Source organism: Taeniopygia guttata, chromosome 7 (assembly GCF_048771995.1).
Source record: "Taeniopygia guttata chromosome 7, bTaeGut7.mat, whole genome shotgun sequence".
NCBI classification, from domain to species: domain Eukaryota; kingdom Metazoa; phylum Chordata; class Aves; order Passeriformes; family Estrildidae; genus Taeniopygia; species Taeniopygia guttata.
The window spans coordinates 22899740-22924930 of NC_133032.1; the positions used below are offsets into that span (position 1 = coordinate 22899740).

The following is a 25191-nucleotide window of genomic DNA, read 5'->3' on the forward strand; positions in this document are numbered from 1 at the left end:
AATAAGCTTTATTCTCCCCTGAACCAGCTTTGTTCACAGTTTGAGAATGATTGCTATTCTGGAGATTGAGGAAAACAGCGTCAGCTCTGGCAGAGCTCTTCATCCAGAAGGTCGAAGAGCTATTTTTTCCAGGGCATCCTCAGGGGGCTGGTTCAGCTGGAGAGCTTGCTGAACACTGAGGTACAATTTGAACCCTTTTTTCATGAGGAAGGGAGTAAGAATAGTGAGACACTGTTCAAGCCTGACAGTTTAGGCATCAACAAAAATACAACACACTCCAGTGATGTTGCTCTGTCAATGCTTTGGAACAGACCCCAGTAGCTCCCTGAAGCTGTGCTGACTGACAAGCTGCTGACAAGCCCAAGCAAGTTTGAGGGATGTTAGTACTGTTACTCTCTCTGTGCTGTGTTTGAGCTGAGGTTACATGCAAATTCATGAGATGGTCCTGATAAGCTCTGCTTGAAGTATTATGCTTTTTGTCTTGCACGTATTTCCCTTCTAGCATGAACATACTTGACCCACAGGCAGTGTGAAAAGACAACTGATAAGAATCTCTAATCCAATTGTGTATTTCACAAAAGAATCCTGCACATCAATCCAAAAACTAGAACTGTCCCTGACAAACTTCTGGCACAAGGAGCTAGAATGATGTGATGAGAATGTAAATATAAAGCCAAATCACCTGTACTAGGTGATTATAAGTGTTACAGAATTACTGACTAGCCATGCTATTTTGTAACTGGAGAAATGATACTTCTAATTTCTTTATATTAATAGGAAATATATATATATATTGTAGAAAATACCTTGTAGGAAAACCTGGTACATTATATATTTTGCAATGTTTCAGTAGATTATATTCTTCCAGTATTAGCTCAATATTATTTAAATGTTCACAATGCTTGAAGGTTATTTGATTACCATATTAGCATATGCACAATGTTTACACAGCAAACCAGATTACATGAATTTTCATTCTGAACACTAGTATAGTCTGACAGTAAGAAGATAAATAAAAGACAGCATAAATCATTTTCACTGAAATTCTTCCCTCTGCAGAGCATAATCTAGTAGAACTGAAAATGCCCAAAGGCTTTTAGTTATTCAAGTTCATTTTCTGTAATTTTTTATCTACCTTCACTAACACTGTTCTCTTTAGCAGCTAGCCAGCACAGTGTGATCTGGTAAATGCACCATAGTTAAAGGCCTGTTTGCAATTTTCTTTTAAGATCTCTTTATAACAATTAGAAATTTATTGCCTCATCACAAACACCTGTTTAAGCTAAAAACTGACATGGAAAACCTTTTTCTGAAAGAACATTTCTAAATTTTAGTTATTGAGAAATGAAAACATCATCCCACAATTTGGCAGTTTTAACAATGGTGAATATGATTTGCACCATGGCTTGTTAGCATCCTGCACATTTTTACACAAACATGTACAATATTTCTTTCCTATTTGAGTTTAAGTTCTGATCTGATTCCTGAGGTATCTGAATATTGGTTAAATATTTTAGCCTAAACACACTCCAGCAAGGAGAAGAAAGTTACTGAGCTCCTACTACAGAAAAGAAGCAACTTTCTCAAAAGCATATTGGAAAGTCGCTTCAAAGAAAGGTCCGGCTTTTTGGTGTAATGTCAGCTGAAATTTTTCAAGATAATTATTCTCTTTTTGTGTTTAGTAAGCTAGATATCTCATTAATCTGACAACTGTGAGATCAGAAAGGAGGTGGTCACCTCTCATCCACAATGACATGCACAAAATCAAGAGTATACCTGCACAGTCTCAAAACCTGTGTGTTCTGTATTTTACTGAGGATGACAAACATATGAATGACTGGGAGGGAAGAGGGGAGACACAGCGCCATAAAATAGGGACAATGGCTAAGAAACAATGTAATCCACCTTTGACCTAACTTCACAAACTTGTTAAAAAAATATCAAGTAAGTAATTGTAAAAGACAAAGGAGTCAGAAGGGGGATTTATGTATCTCATTGAAATCTAACTCCCCCCAGTGCCAAGAACTCTGTTCTCTCCACTAATGCACAGCATGGGAGATCCCAGACTGCCAGAGGTCATGAGAAGAATGCCAGCACAAGTCCCTCTCCCAGTGCTGCAGCTCTCTAGGCAGGTTCCCAGCCTGGGGCCAGAGCTGTTGGATCAGCTTCTCCCAGAACACCCAGGCAGCAGAGCCAGTGCCCATGGCCTCGGTCAAAGCACTTATCTTTGGAAGTACCTGAAAAACCACCGGGGCCAAGGAAACCTGAATGCAAGGAGATTATTTTTATCTTCTCTGTGCTGACAAGGTTAAAGACAGCATAATGTGACTGATGGGCAAACAAACATCACAACTGCAAGAGAATTTGAAAACCTGGGCTTTAGAGGCATAAGGACTACCAAAGGCTGGCTGTCAGACAGACAGAAACCTCAGAAGAACTGCCTGGAAATTGAGAGAAAAACAGCACAGACCTCTGTTGTAAAGCAATACTAGTCCTGGCCTTTCCAGCCATCTGCCCATCTCCTAACAACCAGGCAGCTCTCATCTGGTGCCACTAATTCTGAGTTAGGGGTGACAGAAAACCATCATCTTTACAATTTGCCAAGTAGGGGTCGCATACTGTGTTCTCACTGTTCTGCAACTGTGAGCACTGGCACCACTGCTCACTACCCCACACTGAGTCAGTACAGACACAACTATGTAAGCAGAGACATAATTCTGTTATTTTAGATTACTTCTTCCCCTATTCAACCACTCTTCTGCTTTAACTTGAAAAATTATATAAAAACTTCTTCATTTTCCCCGAACATACAGCACATGCTTTCTAATTGTTACCCTGAATATAATTTATTATATTTTTAAACTGTCAGTATTACCAAACTCCATCCTCCCAGCACTATGTCAGAATTATTTTTTTATCTTGCCTATGGTAAAGGTTTTGACTTTTTCTTCACTCCAAAAACTCAGTTGTGTTGATTTTCATGCTCTTTACACAGCACTGGACGTATCGACATGTTACAAAAGAGTAGAGAAGATTGTATTTATGTGGTTCAGTTCCGCATGCAGTGTAATTAAACCTGGTTCTTACTGTTCTATAGACCATTTGTGGCTGGCAGCAGACCATATGGGCAAGTAGCAGATGTTCCCTTTTAGTTTTCCATATGACTGTATAAATGCCCAACATGTGAAAATTAATTTTCTGGCAAGAGGTGTTATGGGGGACTGTGGCTCCTTTTGTGCTCTACACATTTCACTCAGATTTCCTGGGGCTCTCCTTTTATCTCCAGGACGGTTATTCAGTCTCTTGGTGGAAAAGAAGTGAGAACACAGTTAATGCATGCAGGTTTTAAGCCTGGCAACTAATGTCTCAAGTGCACTCTAGTGAGAGGAGAGTTCGTTTAGCTTTTTTAACCTTCCCCTGTAAGTTAAGGACTATTTGGTAGCCTTCTTTTCTGTGCTCTACAGTACCGTGGGGCATGGCTACACTCTGATATCTTTTATATTGAAGTAGTAAGAGAATCACCTTGTGTTCTCGCTGATACCAAAACCATACAGCAAAGCTGAATGCAACAAAGACAAATACTGGATCAAGAACTATTAGAAGAAGATTTTTCTCCTGACTTTGAGGAACACTGCCCTTCAGCTTGCTTTGCCAAGTGCTCTTAGAACCTTGGGAAAGCAATGCCACAGAAAGCCCAGCAAGAGCAGGGGTGACCAGAGGGCTGGATCACAGCAGGAGCACAGTCCACATGAGATTGCAAAAGACTTCTTCTGTGGCTAAGTGCCCTGCCCGGTCCATCCCATAGCTTGTAAAATACTAGAGAGTCTTCTGGCATGAAAAGAACTGAATAAATGCAAGCTGTTATCACTTGTTCTGAGCACACAGAGAATTACTCCAGTTAGCAGAAACTCTAGTAAGACTCTTTAAGAAAGAGGAAGCAAGATCAATGCAATGTTTTTAAATAAACATATTTCTGGGATTTTTATTTTCTCCATTTTACTACACAGTAAAAACTGAAGCAAGCATTGCATTTTTCCCCCAAGCTTTTACAGGGGTGTCCCAGGTTGACTGTATGATGACCTTATCCCCAATCGTCTGCCCTGTTTATGTTGAATAATAAGTTCTACACCTTTAAGGCTTGTTCCAAGAGTGAAACGGGGCAGGGGCGGGGAAGAAGCGCGGAGCTTGTTTTCAAGAACTGCACTCCCTCCTCCACATTCCTGCTCCTGAACTGTGTTGTCTGCGGATGGACAGACAGCAAGACGGAGCTCTCCTTTGCTTTTCTAGTTAGTTTTAGCTAGCTGAGGCAAAGAGGTTCTCTGGACTGTGGTTTTTTTCCTTCCTTTGGACCTGCTCAAACCTGCTCTGGACTGAACACCAGAAGTGCAGCAGCAGCTCGCACCAGTGGCCCAGCGGGCCGGGCCTGGGCCGTGGCATTTCCAGCATTGGGGTGACTGATCAAAGATTGAGTGAGCCCAGCTGCAGCCCGGGGGATTTTTCTGAGTTTGTCTCTTTCTTGGAGTGGCAAGAAGTTTTATTGTTTAATATTTAAGTTTGCTTGTTTAATAAACAGGTTTTTTCCACTTTTCTCAAAAGATGTATCTTTCCTGAACTGGTTGGGGGGAGGGGCCAATTGAATCTGCTTTCCTAAAGGAACCCTTTTGGGGGTTCTTTCCCCAAATTTGCCCTGAACCAGGACAAGGGGTTCACAGTACATTTGCTCCTTAGCACTGTTTTTCAGAATGTGGGAGGGTATGCTCTATTTTGCCAGATAGGTGACTTTTAAAATAGCAGCATATTACACGTTCAGGAGTAACTTCCCTATTTGCTAGGTCAAGCTGTGAAAAATCAGCCAGAGAGAAACATGGATTTTCACTGGCAGCTATCACTCAACAGTTTCTGCTGTTAAAAGGAGAAGTTCTTGTGAATGATTCTGCTGAAGCTTTTAGGATATCTTAGGCCACATGTGCTATTCGTTTAACTCCATAATAGTGGTTTCATTTACTGTCTAGAAGTAGGAGGAAGATACATGATATTATCTTTGCAGTCTCCATTCTTTCTGTGATTGGTAAAATAAGAAAAGATTAAAAAAAACAAACCAAATTGTCAGAAAGTCAAAAATATTACTGACTCTTGCAGTGCAATTTTGATTCTGACTTTAAGAGCAAAAAAGGACACAAAAGTGGCCTCATATCCTATTATCAAAGGAAGAAATGTAAATCCAAAAGAGACAAATTAGTACATGTTTCAGCATTCAGCTGCAATGCAAGATAAAAGCTTCTGACTTCATTTAGTTTCACTAAAACCCCTTAGGTGGTGACAGTTGTGTGTAACGAAGGGACTGCAGTACTGAGCTCATTCCAGTGTTCCTGGCAGTTCTGTACACAGAGAGCACTTGGTGACTGTTGTTTCTGCTGTCCATCTCAACCACCCATACTCCAGCAGGAACAGGGAGAGGAATCTGGAAAAGACTTTGGAATCACAATCACAATGGAGACTGACATCATGCCCTTGCTTTGGTCATTCCATAGCATTCTGGGTGCAACAGTTTAGCTGAATTCCTTAATTTTTTCATGACAGACAAGCTGACTGTGTCACAGTGAAACTCCACGCCAAAGGAGGGTAATAAATATGCTCACTTAAAACCTTTTCCTCCTGCTAGCACTGGGGATGTTTTGTTCAATTCTGGAGCAAGGAAACTCCCATGTAAATAACACACACTAAACCATGCAGCTCGGGAATACAATGTGATCCTTGTATGAGGTCTGAAGCTCTATGTATCACTGGTTCGGGGGATTTCTACCCAAATCTAGTAAATCTACAACAGTAGTCAGGGAGTTTTTGGAAACAAGGCATTAAAACAGCTGTGCCCATCTTCCTCAAAGTTTAGGCCACAAGATGGTAAGCAATATCACAATACTCTCTTTAATTTTAGCAAAGACGGTGTTAAGTCAGGCAGTTCACTGTTTAAACAAAAAATCTACTTCATTCCTTTGAAGAAAAACCTAAATGTTAGACCTATGAGCTGCCAAAAGCAACATAGCCAGCACTGAGATTTCCATAAACATCTCCTGACATTGTACTGTCCTCATTGCAATACTATGCTGTGGCACAAATATTCAGACCACAGATCTGGTAGATTGTAGAGTTTCCAGAAGACTCCATTTGAATAATTTAGGCACTGAAGCTGGTAGGAGGAAAAATGAAATTAAGTCTATTGAAAAGTTTTTCAGGCTATTTTCATAAGTTTAAGCACTTGCATTTACAAACTCTTCTGGGGTATTTTAGTATTAGGCAATACACTTTACTGTTTTCGAAATTTGAAAATGTGAATAATGAATATATGAGTACATGAAAAGTGAAGAATTTCAGTTCTGAGTTTACTACCTTCTTACTACTTTCCTGCACTTTTAGATCATGACAGAATTCTAAGTTTGTTCTGTGACCAGAGTGACAATTCCTTAAAGACTGAATTGCCTGTGACTGCCTGCAGCCAAGTGAGACGTGACGTAAGATATTTTTAACACTGCTACCAAAAATAAAAAAGTTAGTGTGAACCACTCAGCAAATGAGATCTAACTATAGTTTTCTCAAGAGAAAAGGTCCCCTCTGAGAATGACCAAAAAAAGGTGGAAGGAGTTGATGAACTCCGCTCATTTTTTCTATCCCAACAATCTTATTACTACACGTAAGTTCATAAGCAGAAATCATTGTCATGGCTCCAGAACAATCCTGACAACATTACTGAGTTTAGTACAACGGGTGATCACAGCTCATATTCAGTGGAGAGACAGAAATACAGCTCTCCCTTCTATACAGTAAAGTACACTGTACTTTACACTGGGGGCTCAATGGACCAGAATCTTCCCCAAAATCAGCTCAGCAGCACTTGGATTTTCTGCCCATAGAGAAGTGGAGCCCCAATAGCCCTAAAGTTAGTTTAGATGCATCTTTGAAGACAATGATTACTGACTTCAATTACCACTGAAGTCCAAAGTTAACAAACTCCTGCCAATACTACTGCTCTTTTATAAGATATGCTCATAAAAATACTGACAAATACTGTGATTGAATTAAAGGGGAAAGGTTTTTCACTTATCTCCGATTTATAACCAAGTATTGTACATTTTAACATGATTTCTTCTATTTAATCCAACATTGTCTAATACATAGGTTTTATATGACATCTATGCTTAACTAAGGCAGAGTGAAACTCAAAGCATAAAATACTTTTCTATGACAAGCAAATATCAAATATGTAACTTGCTACTACAGCAATTATTTCTGCTATAAATTTTCAAAGGGCGTAGGTACACATGCTGAAGATCAGCAGTAATCAAAATTATATTAAAAAATAGATTAAAGACATTAAAAAGAAGAAGAAAAAGAATGAACCAGAGATGCAAATTGGAAATTAAATTATGGATGCGAAACTTAGGATGAACTATGAGGGAAAGTTAAAGAGAACAATGGTAGGATAAGAAGCAAAGATGATGGGACATGAAGAGACAGTAAAGGACTGTCTGCTAAAGGAGGTAAGATCAAAGATGCAATATGGAAAGAAGAGACTTAAAGTAGGTAAAAGAGACTTCAGAAAATCCCAGACAGGATATTTAGAACAGCTTTCATTTGCTCATATATGTTGCCACTGAATCTGATACAAAAGAATTAGGTCAAGATGGATAATTTAGGAGTAAAAAAATCTGAGTTTTTTTCAAAGAACTTTATGTATGTATACAATTTATGCATACATTACTTCCTGGTTGGTGAGGAGTGTCATTCCTTAATGGCACCATGGTTTTTTTGTGAAACCAAATGCTGCAGACAAAGAGGGTGTAAGTGACCCATCCCCACTAATGCCAGTGGCTTAATTAGTCCCTTTTCTAAGTGGAGCTGATGGATCCCTGCAGCTGATTTACCTACCAGCTGTGTAATTCTGCAAAAACAGCTTTGATCTTCTTAACTGAATTATCCACTTCCTCTTTGATCATCACACGATATCTGGTTAGAGAAACAGTGCAACGCTGCAAGTCTTTTACTGACTTTTCAATGTTTGGCCCTAAAATAGAAAACAAAAATTGCACGATAGTCAGAAAGTTGGTTTTAGTTTTTCTGAACATATTATTTGCCCAGATTAGAATGAAGTCTGAAGTTTATTCTACTGAAGTCCATAAATCCAACCTTTTCATAGTCCCTCTCTAGGGCTCTTCAGTTTCTAAACATGTTTGCTGAAATGCATCCCCCAAATCAAATAAATACTAGAAAGGCATTGTTAATTCAAATTATTCCGTTTAATATGTTAAATAGAGCATAAATAGTTTAATTCATTTTGTTATAATTCTTCTTGTACTTTCCAACACATCTCTTTTTAAACTTTTGTGAATTCAGGTTTTTTTCCTGGAGGCCTCAGCTGTTTTTGACCTCAGAACACAGGAACCAGAGACCCAATTTACCTCTTTTTTTGACTGAATCATCTGTCTTTGTTTCAAGTTGGGTTGACACATTGGGTGATTTAACTGAGGAAGATTTTGGCCTGCCTAGGTTACACTGGAGCTGAACTGGTGACTGAAGGGGCTCATGCTGTTCTACTCCATTCACAGTCTTTGGGTTTGATTCCACAGATACTCTCTGGCGTTCTCGTTCTCTGTCTGCAAGGAAGCATTAAGGAAGAAAACAGCGAGTTGTAAGATTAAAGAAAGGTATGAAGCCTTACTGTTAAGTCTGAATGACTTTATGTGTTAAGTCAGAATGGCTTTATGGTGCTCTCCTGGCACACATTCCACAGAACCTCAGAGAGCTATGACAACAAATGAAATTGTTTTGGTAATTAAACACTAATGGGAGCACTTCCTTATTTCACAACAATGTATAAAAGAAAAACTCAATAAAAAAATCAACTCTTTCATGCCAATGGGGAAAACACCTCATAACATAAAAAGCATGCTACCAATTACAATATTAGCTCAAATATGCATATATATATATATATATATATATATATATATATATATATATATAGCACACCAAAAAAATGTTCCTAATTTTACTAAAAGCATCTTAAAAGCACTGACTGAACATTCCTACCTGAAATACTTACCTTGCCAGACTACAGATTTCTATCAAAAGCTGCTGCTAAGAGGAACCAAGCAGGAAATGAAAGTATGTCGAAGATTAGGCTCCTGGGTTCAACAGCTTCAGAGGGATAAGATAACAATGTCTGAGCCTGTTTGGCTGCCACAAGACAACCTGGTTTCCTTTTTCCAAAACTTCAAAGGGATTCAAGATACTAGCATCATAACAGAGGAACAAGCAGCCAAAGTATGACTGTGAAAACTGACAGGAAAGGCCAGCTATTACTGCTACTCTGAATTTTAGTTAAGGAAACAAGCATAGAAAGTGATTTGCTGTGTTAACTAATTTTTCTAATTTTTGTACTCACTTCAATGAATGAATGATTCTTCACTCTGAAGATGCTTTTTATGTATCACTTTATTCAACTGATGATGCAAGGTGTCTGGAGAAAAGGGACTTGTCAGATTAACAGCTGGATTACAGTCCATGGAATGGGATAAACACTGCTGGGATTGAGTGATATCACATGGACAAGCACAGCATATCAACTTGTGACTTCTTTCTGCCCCGGCTAGGCATTAGGACAGGTGGAAAGCACATCTTGGTATATTTAATGGTAACCATGTAACACCAGAGGAACAAGAAGGAACATCAATGCTCATACTTTAAATCAGCTTTTAAGGGCTTTAAAAGGTTGAGTCTGAAAACAGAAAAGGTGTCTTGCATAAAACAGTATGTAAGAAAATAATGAAAGTAGTCAAAGAAACCTGTGAACCTCTGAAAGCAAGAAACACCAGCAATGCAGTGCTCTGAACACGGCCAAGGTTTGATGCCAACGCCGGTCTTGCACACACTGAGAACACTCCTGTGAGAGAACTGCCACTAACCCTGTTCAACTCTGGCTGCATCTCACACTAATGCAAATAGAACATTCTTTATAAATCTAGGCTTTCTACTCTCAGTTGAGGCTGCCCTTGCTACATAACTCTAACAGCTAATTAGAAACAAGCAAACTATCAGCTAACCTATAAAGAAAGGCCAGGGCTCTTCAGGTTCTGTCTCTAAGATTTGATCTTCTGAAATTTGTTGTTAACCTGCATAACTCTTTTTACTGCATTTAATTAGCAGCTTTGGTACACTTGTCAAGACAAATTACAAACTTGACAGCCTAAAGAAGGTCACCTAGAACAACAATTATACTCAAAATTAAACTTTTTTATCATCTTTTGTCTGCAATATACTTTGACTGTTTCTTCCAAAACTACACACAAGCTACTTTGAAACTCAGCAGAAAGATGACCAACATAGGCTAGCAAATGGTAGTTTTGTATGCTGCAACTGAACTTTCAAATTTGACTGAAAATAATCAACACAACTAAAAATAGATTGAAAAAGTCTGTAGCAAGTCTCTGAAGACTTGTACCAGCTAAGACATGTGTAAACCAAAATCTAGGTACAAAGTCTGTCAAATATCTGCAAGAGAAGTCAAAAGTCTGGATAAGAGTAACTGCAAGTAAGCTGTTACATGGTTCAGTATGTGGTGGCTTGGAACTTCAGCACCAGTCTACCGTGTGACATCTGTTGTATTAACAGTCAAGTATGACCACACCTGCCAGTTAATGGCAGCAGCCCAGGTTAAATTGCTCTGAAATATGCTGAGCTGCCATCTTCAAAGTGAGTGGTTTATCTTTTTGGAGCAGCTTGCCATTCAATACTTTTCAAATCAAGTGAACCTCAGAGATTCTTTGGCTGAAGGAAGAAAAAAGCTGTATGTTCCCTGAGATATAAACAGGAAGTTTGAAAGATTAATTAAAAATCTTCCTACATGAAAAGTTAGTGGGGGAGAGATCAGGATCTGATTTTACCAAGGTTCCTGCAAAAGCAACAGCACGGCAAGGCAACACTAAATAGCCTTTCAGTGCATTCACACTGCTTGCATAGTCTTCATTTAATTAACCAGAAGCTGGCACCACTAAAATCATCTGAAAGTAGCAGATAATTCATTTCAGGACAATTATTACTTCAGAACATTCCTTTAAAATGGGGTTTGAGACCTGTATTTGCAACCATGGAAAAAAGGATTTCAAGGAAAGGTCTTAAAGACACAGGAAGAAAATACTAACAGCAGCAATAATCCAGGCCTGTCAGACATCTGAAAGATGAAGAGCTGAAGAAACAGTACAAGTACTAACAACAATTAAATATAAGCTTTATGAACTTGTAGGCAAAAGCCTTCACAGAGCTTCTGCCCCAGAGCAGTGAGTCTGTTCACACCGGTCTGGTACAATCTTAACTCTGTACTTAACCACAGTGAGGAAGAACCTTCCGTGTTACTGCCCCTCCCAGTTTCAGAAATAGCAACTAGATAACTAGACCCTATGAGAAATGAAGTGCATGTACTAAAAAGCTATCAGTGCCTTTCCACACCACAAAGGCCCTTTCTTCCCTGCTAAGAAAAGCCAGTGGAGGTCTACTGTGACTAGCCTGTGTAGGGAAGATAAGAAAATGAAAAAATCGACTAGTTTGGACTAAACAATAAAGAAATCCTGTAATATGCCACAAGCTCATAGTGCTCAGATATCTCTACCCCATATGAGGGACCTAATCATTTTACTAACAGTTTGACACTCAAGCCACTTTCTAACCCTTCATTCTTCTACATTTCTACCTGCAATATTCTGTATCAGCTGGGCTGTCTATAGGAGAAGAAATACATTTTACAAGGAAACATATTACAAGATGAATAATGTGCAGCTATAAATCTATTAGCATTACATTGATAGTTATGTGCATTATTTTTCCACATAAAACATCTCTACAACATCTTCATGGCAATAAAAACACTGTGTGTTATGTCAATGAAGGCTTGGCTACTGCCAGTTGGAAATGTGCTCTCTGTCAGAGGAACTGACCTCTGATTTCTGGGCAGTCCAGTGCTGACCCTACAAATGTGGAGCTTTTTTTCTCAAGAGAAGTGGTTTCCAGTTTCTGATTGGCAGAACCACGGCCAGAGTTGTCCTTAGGGCATCCATTCATATGACAATCATTTATTCGCTGAGGCTCTTGAGATGCCTTCTCAGGTCCACTATTCTTGTTCTTAGAATCTTTATTACCTTGGTGCTGTTTAGATTTGCTTCTTTTTCTCCTATTGTTCTAAATGGAGAACATCACAAGAACAGAGACATCACTCAATGCAAATCGTACAAACTCAAAATGCAATCAGTAAATTGAGCACTGTTAAGTGGCTGTGACTATCCAGGATACAGTTTTTTACTAGAAGTGTTTCTGTGCATGGGCTGTTTTGGGATTTCTCCTGTGCTTGTCCAGAGTCCCACACCCAGGTACACGTATGTGCTGCCCCAGAAATTAGCTCAGAACACTGGGTTTAGTGAGACAATAACAGAAGAATAGGATTAAAAATAGTACACACATTTACTTTCAAGTACTGTCTACAGGTGTGAATGAAGTCATCTGTGCTGGAAAAGGCCAACTACTGACCCAAAATAGTACAATTCAGGTACAGACAGCTGACAGATGATTTAAATGCCTTGACTCTCAAGAGCAAGTTCTTACCTTCTTTTTCCCTGTCATATTCCATTCCTTTAGAACTTGAGTTGCACTGCCTAGAGAAAGATAAAGCATTTCAACAAAAGTTCAGCTATGAAAAAGAACCAGTGTGCTCATGATCAGTTTCTAGTCTCCTAGATGAGGAGCATTTCAATTTGTTGTGAATTCTCTTATGTGGGGAGGACAAAATGGACATTGCTGCCTTTCTTCTCAGTTACCTGTTTTGATTTCACTGCTTACAGTGGATTGTCTTACTTGGCACTACTGGCTTTTTATAGACTTCATTGCACAAAGTAATTGTGTGCCTATCTTAGAACACTAGTATAACACCCGGAAAAATCAACACTCAAATCTCTTACCTGAAAAGGAAAGTATCTCAGCACCCAGAGTCAACAGTGAATACACTAAATAGTCCACCTAAGCATATGAAAGTTTTAAAATCTTTTGGCATTTTTATCACATATTTTCTATGTATTACCTGTCGTCTTCAGAAGACTTAAGAGTATGAAAAGTAAAGAATTGGCATCCAAAACAGTAATTTTGTGGACTCTTGCATAAAATCTGCATCACACAAATGCAGTAAACTTAGGCCTGGCAAATAAGAATGGTAAACAATTATACTGAAAAGTAATTACAGTTATACTTGAAATTCTGCCTGTCAGCCATAATGAGTTGCTTAGGTAAATTTATGAAACAAACTAGGCAGAGTTGGTCAGACCAGTGCCTGGTGCCATGTTAGAAGAAAACTCTTCTCCTAATTAACATCATAATTTTGTTCTCCTGTAGCCTAATGCTGAAAAGAGATCTCATGGTATGCATGCAGTCTGAATTGTCATCCAAACTACTATGGCAGCATCTGCTACAATAATATTTTTAATTGCCAGCAGGTTAAAGGTCTTCTGGCTTGAATTTAACAATCACTTTGCCATCACATCGCAAATCTAGTAAATACTCAATTATTTGCCTTTTCAAGTGGATTTCATACTCAGCCATTCTTCTCAATCTTATCAGCAAAATCTTGATATTAGTATTAAGAAGAATTGCTGTTTTCAGACCACCATGAATTGTCAACCTGTATTCAGCCAAAGACGTGTGAGGTTTTCAGATGTACCAAAATTACTCTTCTATCACAATGAACCAGATCCAAGATTATCTGGTGAGCCTGTCACACACAATAGGAAAGATTACGTATCTTGCTAAGACCAATCTGTTAAATTGTGAAACCATTGCACGGAATCCATCAAAGCCATGTTTTATTTGCTAGATGATATGGCAATGCAGATAGAAGGCTAAGACAACTTCTATTTTGTGTATAACTATATACATATTTACAATTAATTACACACACACACTTATGTACATGTAAGTACAATTCCCTCTCCTAAAGGCACATCATCTTTTGACAAGTACCATGTTTCTGTATGAAGTAATGAACATCTGCTCCCCATTTTACTCCATGCTGCTGAAAATATGTGATTTCATGTGCCAGCTTTGATAACTGTTTTCACAGTGGCAACCAACATCCTTTATGTGTTGCCTGGCGGTGTCTTTGCTTTGCTTTCCTGTGAATACTATGCATGCTGAGGGTCACTTTGGGAATGCATCAGCTAACCTCTGTTTCTTCCAATTAGAAATGCACTCCATGTCCAAATCCCAAAGCCCTCAGTATATTTTCCTGAACACATCTACAAAGCAGCTGAAGAGACCTTCTGATTATGCTTAATTAGATAAACTAGCATAGCAAATAAAACATTTGAACCCTCTTCCATTTAAATATAATTTCACATATAAAATAACATTCATAACAGAGGCATCACCTAAATGTCACTCCAGATATGAAGGAAGACAGGAAACGAAATTTGAATGTTTCTTGATTCAGCAAGTAGCACCTCTGAGAGAACCACTGCATGGAGGTGGCTCAACCTTTCCACTCAGCATGACCGCCGCAATGTTTTTCATTGCAGGACTTCTCAGTGAGTGTTATTTCAATCTTAGCAATTTTTGTCATTCATGTGAAAAAATATTTCAATTATTCATTCTATCCACAGTGGCAACTACGTGGATATGTATCTTTTCTGCTCTTTCCAGACAGTAACAAATATTAGCAATTTTCATATACTCCCTCACAAAGACTTCTGAACAGTAATCATGAACTGGTGAAGTTCAAAGATCATCTGAACTCGGGTATAACAGTTTGCTTTTCTTCACGACTTTACTGCACTTCTTGCAAAGCTTGTGTTTGCCCTGTTTCTTCCTTACAGCAGGTGATGGATGACACATGGCTGTGAAAGCACTTCCCCTTTTGAGGAACCACTGGAAACAATTCATAAGTCACAAGCATACAAGCAAGCTATGGTAACTTATAACAAAATAAAAGGAAAGCAACTTGCTGAATAGTCATCAAACAATTCTCCATTACCTCCCCAGGATACACAGTACAGGAAAACAAAATTATTGTTCATTAGATGCATCACACTTTCCTTTTTCTCTGTGTGTGTGCACAGACAAGTGCCATTTCAATACATCCTCAGAACGTAACTGTCTGTGCAACTGCCTGAAGCAAAAATAACCATATAGATCTGATGGAAGAATTTTGAGACATTTACAAACAGTCCAGTTTGCTTGAATCTGCTTTTTGCATATTGGTAATTCCTAGTATACGATGATGCTTTTTGACTGATAGATTTTAGTAAGTTATTCCAAATCAAACCCAAAAATATTTTGAAGTAAAATAGGCATGAATTAAACAACTTGCTGAGATAGGAAAAATGAGGCATTTTTAAGATATACAGGGCCATTTGAGACCACTGAACTTCTACTATCATTTATGTAACCCCAAGCTACAAAAATTTTGCAGAAGATTGCCCATGGTATGCCATTACTTTTGCAAAGGGTTTCTCACAGATTCTGGTGAAAGTTCAAAATACTTGACTTTATATATTTACCAGGAAAGTGATATTAAAATACAAGTGACCTTTCATTAGAGGTGGTCTCATGATGCAAAATACAAACATGGATCCAGGTTTAAATGGCTCGAACTTTCATTGGAGTCTTGGTTCAACCATTATAAATGTCAAAATTTGCAAAATTAAGATTGAGGTTTGAATGTCAATGTATGCATCAAGTTCAGGGATTTAGGGGCCTGGTTATGTGCTTCAGAACTATCCTGAATTGTTCTTAGTTATTGTATCGTCAACAGTGAATAATTTCCTGACATATTACTTTAAAAAGCATTAACTTTCATGCAGAATAAAGAAACAGGTCTGCAGTAAGAATGGCTTAAAGAATGGCAAAGTCAGGTAGAACAGATGAAGAACCATGTCAAACTCATACTGCAAAGAAACAAAGATGCAGACAGGAGCATCAATTTTTTAAAATTACCAAGTTTCACACATCAGGTTTCAGAAGAACCACAGAATATATTCTGAGCCACTAGAGACAACAAATACTTTGACATTAGTGAAAAAGCTACATTGTACTCACCATCCATGAAGGCTTGAACAGCCTTGTCTACATTGTTATCAAATTGCTGCAACACCAGAACTATCTCATTATTGCTTTTGTTCGGAACAATTGATCGGATTGCATTGATCTGTAAGTAAAGGAAGACAATCATATGAATTTATCATACTCCTTTTAGACTATAAGGTACCTCTGTGCCAATGCATGTTTATATAAATGCCTGTTACACTGATGTGCTCACGAGCACACAGCAATGTATCTATCTGCACAAAGCAATACCCATCCTATCCTCACCCAGCCATACAAATAATGAAGCAATTTCTTCATTACATCAAATCTCCTACTCTCAGTCACAGCAGTAGAACTAGCTTAATTCAACCGACAGAATTCAGTCTTAGGCCTCTTTCCTAAATGGTCTCTTTTCTGCCAAGTGTCTCAACGTATCACCTACGCAAATTTAGTGAGCACACAACTTCGTCAACAAGAGTCTTGCATGGCCTTACTACATCAAAGTTATGACTGATTTTTTTGGCATCTGATAAATAGTCAGAGGCTAGAAGAGAACAGTATAATTTTTAAAAGTTCTAGTGGCTGCTCAACATAATTTCAGTTTGCTGTTCCATATACAAGTGACCAGGAAGCTTGTGTAATCCTAAACAAAGGACATGGGATGCCAAATGCTTCCTTCGGGAAACTGCTAATGGATGAGGTGTTACACCCATAGATGACTCTGGCATGCAATGCCTAAATTTCACAGCATTTGCTACTGCTATACTGTCAGCATCCAATGATACCAAATGGAATTCAACTCGGGATGTTTTAATAAAATATTCCTACTGGAATCACGTTACAATTCATTTTCTCATCCCTATATATTATAGTTGAAAGCAAATAGTTACATGAAACTTTGTTGCTATTTTATTTTAATGCCATAAAAAATTTACTAGATCAGACCAAAATAAAAATATTTAAACATAATTAACGAAACAAAAGCCTATGATAAAAAATTAGAGACTCTGTCAAACCAGATCAGCTGTTCCAAATTAGCTTTATGAGCTTCCCTGTCAAGATATCCAGCAAGTATTTACAATCAGAAACCTGTTATTGTCCTGCAAATGTTTATCTGGCACCCTCCTTTGTTATCTTTCTGTGGGAATGTATCCTTGATTAGGTGTACTTTATTTACTGCATCCCAATATCATCATGCTAATTGTGAAGCAGTGTGGTCTTTTTATTGTACTGTGAAATATAATTTTGAAAAAGTAATACGTGAAGGTAGAGCTGTTTAAGGGCATTAGGCTGGCTCGCATAGCAAAAGTATTCATACTACCTTGTCTTAGCTGCCCAGTTAGGTGCTGAAGGACAATCTCTATGGAGTCTCCATCAACGAGGACATCAGAAGGTGATTCAGAGCACTCAAGTGCTCAGATTTGACCAACAAAATCTTGTTTTGCTGTAGTATGCTCACCCCACTCCTCAACCACTGTGTTTCCCTGTCCTATATTCTACCATAAACCAGGAATCACGGCATGCTCTCTCAATGCACTGATGGGACAGCTCAGATTCCTGATGCTTACTGGACTCAGCGTCAGAAGTGCGAAAGGCTCATGCTTGGCTTCAGTACATGTTAGTACAGCTACTTAGGATGATTTACTGTGTTCCTGTCCATCATTCTATCACACCCTTATCTTCAGCTTCACATATGCCCACAGCACCTCTCAGGCAGCAAGTCTAGCCTTGGATAGTCCAGGCCAAACCCATAATTTAGAAGGCAGTGGAGTTGAGTACTTGTCTACTTCCCAAGGATCCTTTCCCAAAGGTCTATCCCATTGTCTGTCTAATGTTGCCATGCTATGACTGAACCAGGTTGGCCCACAAGCTCGGTCCCAGCCAACAAAGGCTGCTTTAGAGTATCTACTAAACAGGGGTAACTTTATGTTGAAGTTCATACAGACCAGGTTGACAAGTGGACTTCTTGAACCAGAGATGGTGTTGCCAGAAACTATGCAGAAAATCCCCTGCCTGCTCAAGTTTCTCTCTTCAGCTGACATGCATGCATGGGGAAGAAAGTAATGAATATAGCTCTCCACTATGTACTGCAGGCAGCCAAATGAAAACTAAACCAAATCAATAGGATGTGAAGAGAATGCATTGGAAAAAGGAGTTAATTAATCTACTGATTGTGGGCACAGGCGTGCTATTTACTAATAAAGCTGCAACAAGTGTGAACTGAGGTGGCTCCACAATAGAAGTTGGCAAAGACACTAAGAGCAGGCCACAAGCTGCAGTCATTTTATGTTCAAGCTCACAGCTCCCAAATATTTTCACCATGTGGATTACATCTTCATATTCTCACAAAAAATTCCCCTCTTCTTTCACAAACATGCGAATCGTCTCTCTGCCTACTCAAAATTGCATAATCTCCTTGTGGTAACTGCTTACAGGAAAAATAGTAAAAGAAATATCTAGAGTATTCTAACTAACTTTAAACAAGCACAAGGATCTCACATGGCTTCTAGGTCCTACTTTGCTATGAAAGGTCTGCAAGACTCGGGAAGCATCTGGAAACAACCGAGTGAGGCTAAGACCTCACTCAGGCAATTCAGCACACAGTGCACTTTGGAAAGTTCTTAAAAAACAGAATATCTGTAGGGTAGAGGACATTGACACACAGGAACTCAACCACACAGGCCATGTTTCAGACTCCAAAATCAGCTGGAGACTTTCCATTTGTACTGTGTGATATTTGTTAAGAATTTTTTCATTATAGAAAAATCAGAATTCAAAGCTAAACTATGTTTCATCCAACTAATACTATAATTAAATACAAAAGGTTATGGAAATATTCTAGTTGTGGAGATAACAAAAAAACCAAACCAAACCAAAACAAAAAAACAGGATGATGATCTTAGGAGAAATGCTTAACAGTACAGAGAAAATAAATTTAGCATATGACAACACTGTGGACAAAACCCTGGTTTAGTTGGACTACTAAAAAAATTGATTTAGTGAATTAATGTACTGTAAAGCTCAACAGTTCTACTGCTAAAACCCAACAATATTTTTTGTTGGCTGTTGCACAAAAAATAAATTTGTTTATCTATTTGGAAAAGATAAAATTTTGAGAAGTTTAATGAAATAATTCCTCAGAAAAAGAACATCAGATTGCAAATTATATGATCCAAGACCTAGGAAATCCCAAATCAGAAGTTGCTTAGAATTTTTTATCTGCTTCTCTTATGTATGTATGCTGTGATACCCAGGATACCTACAGGTTAGAGTTTCTCCTTTCCAGATTTGTGCCCTGATTTATGTGGGTAAGTAGATGAAAACTAAAATTTGCAATCAGTAGGATGCATCAAAATTAATACATACATACATACATATATAAAACCATCTCAGTTCAGAACCAAAAAAAAAAAAAGATCCCAAAACGTTTTGCTTCAAATTATTTTGTCTTGTAAATTTTTAGGAACAAAATCAATAGGCATCATGTTACCATACTTCAGGAATTTCAAAGACAAAGATCTGTGTGCCAGACAACAAGTCTACAACACATGCACTGTTTTACCAATGTTTTAATCCAGAATACATTGGAACTGTTGTATGCAGGCAATGAAAATGCCAGCAATTTCTGGACAGAAATTACTGACATGTGGCTACAAGACTCAGATTGTGACCTGACAGTATATCTGGGAGGACAAGGTATATGGAAGGAGACCAGGCTATATCACAGCCTTCTCCTAGAAATGGAAATGTCAAGGTCCCTGATATTCTACCCCTTAGTCCTTAAACCCTGATTTCAAATATATATGTAGATTTTTAGGTCTGAAGCTCAGCTCTGTCCCCTCATGCAAAAAGTGTCCCATTTGTTTCCAGAAAGGGACCTAGTGATAAAAAAGAAAAAGCCAAAGGAAGGGATGGGAAACTTCCTGACAGCACAGGCCTAGCACAAATGCACTTCTCCAACTGTAGGTCATAAGAGAGGTAACACAGACTGTGATGAACAGAAGCACATCAAAGCTCCAGGAATGCCTAACAAATGCAAGAAGACAAGGTGGACTTACACTGAAGGGCTCAACGTGATCTGGATCTAGCCACTCCAGGTATCCTGGGTCCTCTCTGGTTCACCTGCTAGCTCAGGTGATAAAACAGCCCTTGTGCTAGTACAGCTATACACCTCACCTGCTTACAAACCTAAGCAGGTTTGTAAGCTACTTACAGCAACTTGAGAGAAGTCCACCACTTCCCAATCCAAAAAACTCGATAGAGCTCATTTTTATTACAGATGTGATAGGATAATACCAGGGCAGGATGTAACTCCTAACTTTCTCTCTCTAAACTGACAGTCCTCAAATGCAGCAAGAATATTCATCTTCTTAACATGTAATAAACAGATTATGCAACTAGAATAATCTGGTATTTATGACTTCTCAACAACAAACTTCTTGAAAAAATATTTAGCATCCTAGAGTATGAAACAAAGTACCAGAGCAAAAGAATCTCTTACCAGGCAATAGTACTGCTTTAATGCCATTCTGCAAAGGCTAACAAAGCAGTCTACTTTATTAGATATCCATTTACATGGGAGAAAACATTTTTTTCCCTACTTACTGAAACCTGATCATAGGAGAAACAGCATTACCAGACTATAATTATTTTGTGAAACATCCTGTTTTTATCCAATGTAGATTCCCAGTGAACTGCTGTCATCATCTGGATGCTAGACAGCATTCCGGACACCAAGAGAATTCAGTAACATACCTTCAGAACCACAGATAATTAATGCTATTAATGTCAGCATTAGTTGAGAATCTGTCACCGACAGCAGTCAAATTCCTGGGCTTTCCCTCCTGCAGCCTAACAGGAAAGCACATTACTTTGTTTACTAAGAAAACTTTCTCAGAATTTCAGCTTACAAAAACTTCTTTAAAGCAATCACAGATCTAAAACATCAATCTGTGACCTTGAAAAAAACGGCATACAGTCAAGGACATGAAAGTCAGAACCCAGGTCCACCTCCATTTAAACCTATGATCCAGAGCTCAAGTCCTGCTAATGCTTGCTGCAATTTGAGCCAGACTGTGTCTCATCAGGACCAGAATTCCACAGTCATGAGGATGTTTTTATCTGTCTCCTACAAAAAATTAAGACTGCCCAGAAGTGGAATCAAAATTGAAAAAGGTTTCAAGTGCCCTCAGATAAGCATCTACCTCAAAATAAAATCCCCAAGGTCTGATCAGATAAACTTGACTATTTTTCTGATGATTACTGTTAAACATCTCATTTGGGGCAAAATTTTTGGGGTCACCTAAAAAAAATATACAGATATACAAACACACATACACACACATATATATATATAATGAATCAGTAACAGGTTACTTCTGAGGAATATAGCCCACAGGAAAGGATGCTAATTCTACCCTCTCATGGTAGCTTACTCTAAGTCCTCACAAATACCCATCTCACAAGACTTTCTAGGTAAGTCAAGCTCAGAAACAAACAGAGCCTGCCTGGAAGTTGTGACACCAGATTACCTATTCCACATGTAGAACCAAGCTGACAGTGATTTGTATTCCTCTAAGCCCTTTACTTTCTCTGTCAAGTTTCAAATGGTTCCCAGGCAACTGTAACAACATGGACTCAATCACTGCCTGTTTGCTGCTCTGCTCCATCTGGTCCCCCTTGGCATCATCTCAAAGAGGATGTTTCTGGTGAATAAGTAACATATCCGGGGCTCAGAGAGTTTGTTTATGTATTTCTGACATAGTGACAAATTAAACTTCTTTGCTGAAAGCTCACGGCTGTTCTGAAACCCCTAAACACAGCTGCTCTAATCCCCTTGAAGTAAGTTACTACTGTGGTCACTTAGAAATATTCTTATTCATGCTTGGTTAGAAAACTAATGCTGATCCACCTTCACTTTGTACTAAACATTAAGAGCAACAGATTTTCTCTGTTGAGAAAGAAGTCAAGAACTAAATTAATTTATAAGTACGGTTATCAATAAACACAGACATTTCCTACTTTACTTTTACTGCATGTCAGTAGCAAATTTTTATGTACACATATACATCATTCAATTCCATTACACCTCCAAATTCTCCCAAATCCTGCAAGTAAAGCAGGGAAGAAGGGCTGCCAGCAGAACACTGCTGTTTTGACAATCTAGAAATTTAGCATTAGCAGATGTCTTGGCTACATTAAGCAAGAAAAAACATTTTAAAACCACTTTATGGTAGAATTTTTTAAAAGGTTTTGAACTTCTACACAAACATATTTCGTGAATACAATTTGACTCGGTTGTATTAAGAGGCTATTTCTTATATTTGAGATATTTTTCCAGAAGCTTTACTAAGTTCATCCTGACAAACTGAACAAGTATTGCTAATACCCTCTTTGAGCAAAATGACAGCTTTATTCAGATCTGTGCCTCTCTTTCTGCTACACGATCTGTTCATCACCCTGATACCTTCTGACCATTTATTCCTAGTAAGCCCCAAAAAAGTTCTACTTGCTGCAGTAAACTTCTTTAGGCACTTGTCACAAATTTATTATTTCACCCTTATCCATCAAATAGAAAGGCAGACATCCTAATATGTTATTTCAGGATTCCTGAGAAGTTTGACTTAGTAAGAACTGTTCTACTTGAGTGATGACAACACTATTTACAGACATGAGTCTGTGATATCCTTAATCAAAGTTAAATGGCTCATCAAGTGACAAAAGTGCATTTTGATCAACTTTTTGGTCTTTGAACAGTCCATCTACTTCAACACAGGGGCAAAGAACAGCTGCAAAGGTCAACTTTAAGGAGAAAGTGAAATCACAGACTGCAAACTATCTGCTTTGGTAATGCATGATTTCGTATTTATATACTACTTCCATTCCTTCCATTCTAAATCCTACTCTTTCCTTACATGCTGACTATTGCTTATGAAAACCACATTTATGGTGTAATGCAAACAAAACTGTGAAACCTCCAAAACCACATCTGAATAAAATTTCCTTCTTGCAGTGCTGCCCATCTGCTCCTCCAGCTCTGACACTTGAAATGACAAATGAGAAAGCAAGCCTTTCAGGAGAACTTCAGCAAAACATCACTCCTAGCACAATCTCAAAAGGAGAATTTTCATCTGAATGAATATTTTGCTAATTCCAGCTGACAACAGATCTCACAGCAAAAAAAAAAAAAAAATTAAAAAAAAAGATGGGCCCAAAAAGTTTACAGTTTAAGTTTAAACAATTCCTGGTATTTCTTTGGATTAAAACCAAAGTCACATGCCAGAGATGAATGGTAATTCTGGGGAGTGCCTGATACTCACTCATCTCTTGTTAAACTAAGAGGGCCTAATTGTCGCAAGAGACAATACATCACTTGTCTTCCTAACTCCAATTGCTTCTTCTTTGAAAGCCTTATAATTCAGAATCTCAACACCTCTTCTGGTGATGTACTAGGCTAATGCTTGAATACCTCCTTTGACTTTATGGATTTTGGATGCAAGCCAATGAGTTAACTCATTTTACCCCTTAATTCAGTGAACTTTTATGCATATGATCTGAACTATGTATAACACTCCATCTCTGAAAATCCTCACACAAAAAAGAAGTCCTTACTTATTTTCAGGTACAGAGATGATTATGAGTGCTATCAGAGGCAAGAGGGAGAGTGGTATAGTGAAGGAAGACTACAGCAAGGGTCAGGGCACAGGGAATTATTCTGAGAGAGGTCCCGATGGCAAATTTCTTATACTAGTTCTGCACGCAATTAATGACCTTTGTGTCTGCTGAAATGTAGAACTTAGGTTATTCCAGAGAATCTGTGGCTTATGTGCATGAAAATATGGTAATTGAAACAGTCCTGGCTCCCCCACAAGAGTATCACAGCTGCAGGAGTCTCTGCCAACTATGGAAACTTTCATTAGCCTTCCTAACATCACAGGCCAACATTTATATAAACCTCTTGGGGGAGAAAAAAGAAGATACAAAATAGAATGTTTAACCTATTGACTCTATGAACTATTTCAGCTGAAATGCCAAGAATGAATTACACAAGTATCACTACCACAGTAGCATTCTCTTATGACTCAAATTCAGGGGTGGGTTTTTATAGAGCCTGAGTGTGAGCATAACGTCCAAAATGTCTGCACTGGCCTCACACCACATTTAAAACAGTGGCAGAGGTTCTACTTTCCTGAATAACTAGAAGCTGATCATGGGGAGAACACAGGAAAAGGTCACGACAGGAAAAAAATTACCCAAACAAAAGGGGCAGCCCCGCCCCCAAACAAAAGAACAAACATGCTGAAATCTGCATGTAATTTTCATCACATTTTTATCACAGTGAAACAACCTTTAATGTAAGGAGAAACTTGTGTGCCACTTTTGCAGAAACCTATACGAGTAAGTATTTGTGTGCATACATACAGCTCCTTTGGCTTCATGCAAGTCCTAGCAAGTTCAAAGTCTTAAGTGCATCATGATCTGCAAGCTCTAAGGTAGAAGAAAGGGAGAACTGGGAAGGGACTGTATTCTAGTCTGTTCTTTTAAACCAGGCCTGCTTGTATTTACATTGAGGGCAATGGATTTGTGAAGCTCAGCAGAAGTATTATATTTATAAACCTTGGGTTTTTTACCCAGTAATATTACCTCCCAAAAGGTGGATAAAAGTAAACATTAAATTTACTCTGCTTCAATGTTGTGAGGCACCACTATGGAAGCTCTGTAAGCTAAGTGAGAAAGGGATGTGATTTTGACTCCCTTACCAGCACATTGTAAATATGTCTGCTTTTCAAACATGCAAATGAAATCCTCAGATTTTAGCAGTTTATGTGCAAATATTATCCAAGGGAACTCTGCAGCCCTGTATTTCTAGTGCATCGCTCAAAGACCTCTGAAGCTACAATCACTTCATAGTTACTCAGTTTGTTGCTGCCCATAGGTAAACCAAATACAAGATACCAAACAGAGCCACTGCAATCCTGTTTTAAAACACAAGGGACTTGGCCAGGTGCAATGGCTCTCTGAGCACAGCACCTTCTCAACTGCACTATTTAGACTGCATGAGGCATATGCTGTTTGGTCATT

The 25191-nt window shown here is 38.4% G+C and overlaps 1 protein-coding gene across 7 annotated transcripts in view; it reads right to left on the reverse strand.

Moving 5' to 3' along the window:
* SPATS2L (spermatogenesis associated serine rich 2 like) overlaps positions 1-25191 on the reverse strand; it is a 78146-nt gene that overhangs the window by 15022 nt on the left and 37933 nt on the right. For 5 of the 7 annotated variants that reach the window (XM_030277757.4, XM_030277755.4, XM_041717687.2 and 2 more), the window contains 5 exons: positions 16123-16231; positions 12646-12695; positions 11985-12225; positions 8454-8648; positions 7924-8059 (listed from right to left, as the gene is read on the reverse strand). In XM_030277757.4, coding sequence (XP_030133617.3) covers positions 7924-8059; positions 8454-8648; positions 11985-12225; positions 12646-12695; positions 16123-16231 — 731 coding nt within the window. The remainder of the gene's footprint in view (positions 1-7923; positions 8060-8453; positions 8649-11984; positions 12226-12645; positions 12696-16122; positions 16232-25191) is intronic. The other 2 variants (XM_030277759.4, XM_030277760.4) reach the window with 2 other exon arrangements.